Raw genomic sequence first — 5,269 nt, 5'->3', positions numbered from 1 at the left:
AGCCACATTCCATCTGGGAGAACATGTCAGCATCTGAGAGCTTTAGTCCTCTGATATTAAGTTTAGTAGAGTCTCTGGATGTTTCTGACTCTAATCGATGATCATCAGGAGTGGTCTCCTTACTAGATCTTGATCTTGCACCTTTATACAGTAAAAACTGTGGTGTGCTGTTAGGATATTGTTTGTACCAGTAAAGATCAATATAATCACTGTTTGTCATATGAACATTTCAGAGTAACAGTTTCTGTTTCTTTCATGATGATGTTGACATCTTTAACTGCTGGCCCAATTTATCTGCAGAAATACCTGCTGTGAAAATACAATTATTTAAATAAATAAAAGTGTATAGCTTTTGCAAACCAAACACTGAAAATGAATTTAAAACTTTTAAATGAATAAAAACATGGGTTCTACATAAAAATGTAATAAAGAAATTATGAATTACCTGTAACTACAGTGAGAATCAGTGGTGTGTATCTCACTATGTACAGTAAGGTGTAGAGTTGAGTCATTTCTGAACACAGCTCTGTGAGGATTCTGTATAATAGTGCTGTATGTGCTGAACTTTACACATGAGGAACACGTCTCTAGAAGACCACACCCAGGAAGTGCTGCTGTTGTGTAACACTGTACAGATCATCACTTTGTATCAGTGTGAACTGAGTCTCAAATACAATACACAACTGTTCTACTGTTACTGATCACACTATTGAATTCACCTGTTACACACAGTAGGGAAGAAAGACACTATATAAGCCTTAACCAGTAAACTTTCTTTACATTAATTCATTATTTATCTTTCTTTTCTACTCTGTTTTCAGTCATCATGTTTGATTTCTTTTGTTTCTATGTTCTAACACAAACTTTATCTTCTAAGTGCTGGGATGGTTGTCTGACCAGAATAACATCATGGTGAAACCTGCATCTTAACTGAACCACCAACATTAAGTCATTATTTATAATGTATCTTTTTAGCACAGAATCTATTGTAAAGTGTAAATGTCCATTGTACTTAGATTCTTATTCTTGGTTAACAAGGATGGAACATGTCTTCTGCTGTTGTATCTCATCCATCTCAATATTCTATGTGTGAGATCCTTGATTTCGTTATTAAAGCTTTCTCTCAGCTGTCAGTCTGATCATTTCTTCTGACCTCTCAACAACTACATTTCTGTACAATAAACTGTTGCTTATGTTTTTGTTGTTGTTCTTTGTCTGCTCACACAACCATACAACAATCATAACTAACATCACTTTTCCATTTAAATCTTTAAAAAGGTCATGCTTTTGTGAAACCTACATAGTGCCTTTATAACATGTACATCAGCATTGCACAAATATATAACAAAAAGTATATTTTGGATATAATTATTAACAGTGTCAGAACATGTGATACTGAGACAAACTGTAATTTGAGTCTAAATATACTGTACATGTTAATTAAGGGTGAGAAGGAACAAGTGTGAGTGATCAGAGACATGTGACCAAGTCATGTGATTTCAGGGGCTGATGGGTAAATTTGTTCATGATCCTGACAATAAGACACCATTAACTGACATCAGCAATAACATGCACTTGTGTGTGCATTTAAGATGAATAAAAAACTTTATTGATTGATTAAATAACTGATGCATAACAATTATAATGATTCATGAAGAAAACTGACCAGGAAAGATTTATTCTAATTCAAAATATTTAAATCGAGTAATTTGCATAATGGCTTTGTTAGAGTCAATACAATACTTTTATTTACGAAGAATTTTGTGTGATTGATGTGTATTTCTTCCAGCTGCATGTTACAACAACTTTTTTTTGTTGCCTGTGGTTGACTGATGAACTGGTAAAAGGATTATATTTAATCTGTGGTTTTTTTTTTTCGCTTCACATAAACCATTGTTAGGTTTTTGTACAGTCTTTCACTGACTCTGTATTACTGTGTTACGTCTTTAAGTGCGCAGTGATAGAGAGCAGAATCTGAGATCTTTAGACCTCTGATAGTAAGTTCAGTAGAGTCTCTGGTAGTTTTGGACTCTAATCGAGTGTCAGTGGGTTTGCGCTCTGCAGATGCTGACCTTGCACCTTTATAGAGTAAAAACTGTGGTGTGCTGTTAGGATTTTGTTTGTACCAGTAAAGTCGAATGCTTTCCCTGCTTGTCTCATATGAACATTTGAGAGTAACAGTATCTGTTTCTTTACTTATGATGTTGGCATCTTTATCAGTCGGTCCAATTTTGACTGCAAAACTGCCTGCTGTGAGGATGAAGATAAAGAACACACACAAAAGCATTTACTTAAGAAATAAATAGTCTAAAACCTCAAAACATAAATACGAAAATGTACACTGAATTAACTGGTGAATATGAATTACTTGTAACTACAGTGAGAATCAGTGTTGTGTATCTCACTATGTACAGTAAGGTGTAGAGTTGAGTCATTTCTGAACACAGCTCTGTGAGGATTCTGTATAATAGTGCTGTATGTGCTGATCTTTACACATGAGGGAACACGTCTCTAGAAGACCACACCCAGGAAGTGCTGCTGTTGTAGTATAACACTGTACAGATCATCACTTCACAGTCACATCATCAGTCACAGTGAACTGAGTCATCATGGTATCATGATGTTGAACTGTAAATGTGATGAACAGGTTCACTGAAACACTACATCAGGCTTTTGTATGAATGAAGAAGGTAAAACCACCGAAGCGAACATCAGAGCACAGTAGAAGCAGATGGAACAGTATCCAAAATGACAATAAAATTAAAAAAGAGTGATTAATAAATTTACTGAGATTCATTAAAATACAGTATAAAAACAATGTTTTATGTTTGACCTAATCAACAGCACTGCTTTTTAAAGATATCTATTATTACTGAAACTGATGCCTGCAATACATATAAAAAAAAAGCTGAGGCAATTTAACTAATAAAACTGTGATGAGTTCAAATAACAAGCTGATATGAAACAGGTGATTTTAAACATATGAGCTAAATCGTGTTATATGTTAGAGCATCCACTTGCACCCTAATCATACTACACAATGTCCTTTATTATGTAGCAGTACAGATCCATGTTTTTTTCTCTCCCTGTTTCCTCCATCCAACACCCACCTAGTTGAGTGTTTTCCTGAGGGTGAGTTCAGATCTCTAGTTAAACACAAAACCAAAAGACATGTTATATATTTGTTTCTGCTAAACCCACTGATAGTTTATAATGTGCAGAGTCAGTAACCTCAAACCTATCATCTGATACTAAACATCTGTTTATACATAACATTAACCTGTAATAATTATAGCTACTGTAGATTTCACAAATTAAAAATCACTGTATGTGTTTTTTACATATTTATGTATTTATTGCTGTATAATCAAAAGTACACAATTTAAATTATGTATGTATATCAATTAATTGTTTAAAATACAGTATATGATATAGAGAGAGATTACATTAGGTTTGAGGATTGAAGAACATGCAAATGATTAAACTTTAAAGTTTATGTACTTTCAGTTTATGGCAAATCAACGATATACATCTTTAATTATATGTTACTTTAATAATAAACAGGTGCAGGTGAGGTTCTGACGAAGAACAGAGAAACTCATGAGTAGACTCTTTATATTGAGAGAGAAAAAGAGAATCCTCTAAAAAAGGTAAGAAATATTTTTGTACAGTATGTTTTTGTACAGAGCAGCTGGATTTCCTGTCACTGTGGGCACCAGAGCACAGTAGTATAGATCAGAGTCTGATACAGCAGCAGAGGAGATGATCAGATCCACTTCTTTATTAGTTTTATCAACTGCAGCATCCAGACGTGGTGGCATGGGGTTAGTTTTACCTCCAAATGGATCAATGTAAAGAAGGAATTTAGGATAAGCTTTGGGATAATATCTGTACCAGAACAGGTTGTTTACTGCACCACTAAACTTTTTATAACTGCAGGACAGAGTCACATTATAACCTTCATCTACAACTTTATGAGTGGAAAGTGGTTCTATTGGATCTGCAGTGGAGTCACCTGTCATAGAGAAGAGAACACGGTCAATCCAGAAATACAGTCAGACCATCATTCTACTGTTTTTAAACACCACAAAATTCATTATAAATATTTCTGAAATCATAAAATGAATGTATAACTCACCTAGTGAAAGACATGAATATAACAGTGAACATGATGAAGGCTTTTTAGTTCAGTGAAAAGTTCTGCACTTTAACCTGTTAACATCCTAAAGGTTCATGAAGCTCCACCCACAGCATCACATCACAGAGTCACCAATGTTACTGACAGATTGTTGTTTATCTTAGTAAATACAAACTGTAAGGGAAAATCATATAATTATAAAACTTGTAGTCTGTCATTATATGTGAGTCCTCAGCCAAAATGTAAATGTACATTTATAATAAAATATTGTATTAAATATGATAATATTTTTCAGTCATTTATCTGAGTTGAGTAAAAAAATGCTTTTCTTGTAATACCATGAAAGATGCCATGCCGAGTCATCTGACTCAGTATTGTAATAAAATCAAATATGAAAGTAGTGTGTAGAAGTAGAGCTGTTGTCATTTAAACATGAAACTGTGGCTGACATGTTCAGAGAATACATGGTAATGTGTTGTCCATGCTGAGATAAATATATATTTTAAAGAAAGTAAATTTGAAAGTAGATTTAAAATCTAAAGAACTCATACTGTATTCTGAGAGATGTGAGCAGTTCTAGTACTTGACAATAAGATCACATACTACACCATCTTGTGGAGAAAGAGAAAACACACCAAGTTTAGCTGCTTCACCCAGTTCAGAACTGATCTGTAAAACTTTCTATCTAATAACAGAAAACTAATGAATGTAATGATCAAACATGTTTATAGTTGACAGCAGTTTTACATGAATGTGACTCTCTCACCATGAAAATGTCTGCTTGAGAAGTTAATGATGTAATTCAGAGCAGCAGTAAACCAGCCCCACTACAGCTGCAGATTCTACATCAGAAGTCATAAATGATGCAGATTTCATTCATATCAACGTCATTCAAAACAAGTAGGGTTTGGTTCTTTTGTTTTATATTTATGAAGTTCTATTTGATGAAGTAATTGTAGGTGTAAATTAATGCATCAACAAAACATATTTACAGGTAGGTATGCCTGTTATTAACACATGAATCATCATCACTCCAGCTTTAGTTTGGTTTATTATTAGTATTAGTCCACTTTACTATACACTTTTACCATCATATATTCAGAATCATAATATACAGTATACATACTTACA

The 5,269-nt window shown here is 33.6% G+C and overlaps 1 gene segment (V, D, J or C); it reads right to left on the bottom strand.

The window, feature by feature from the left end:
- Nucleotides 1-1,930: 1,930 nt before the first annotated feature.
- On the bottom strand, nt 1,931-2,435 carry LOC124382545. The segment is given in 2 exon segments: nt 1,931-2,250; nt 2,369-2,435. Coding segments are annotated over 2 exon segments (387 nt in total).
- Between the last annotated feature and the right edge of the window lie 2,834 nt (nt 2,436-5,269).

The sequence above is a fragment of the Silurus meridionalis genome, unplaced genomic scaffold (genome assembly GCF_014805685.1).
Source record: "Silurus meridionalis isolate SWU-2019-XX unplaced genomic scaffold, ASM1480568v1 Scaffold654, whole genome shotgun sequence".
NCBI lineage: Eukaryota > Metazoa > Chordata > Actinopteri > Siluriformes > Siluridae > Silurus > Silurus meridionalis.
This window is presented reverse-complemented; position numbering and strand designations above follow the sequence as displayed.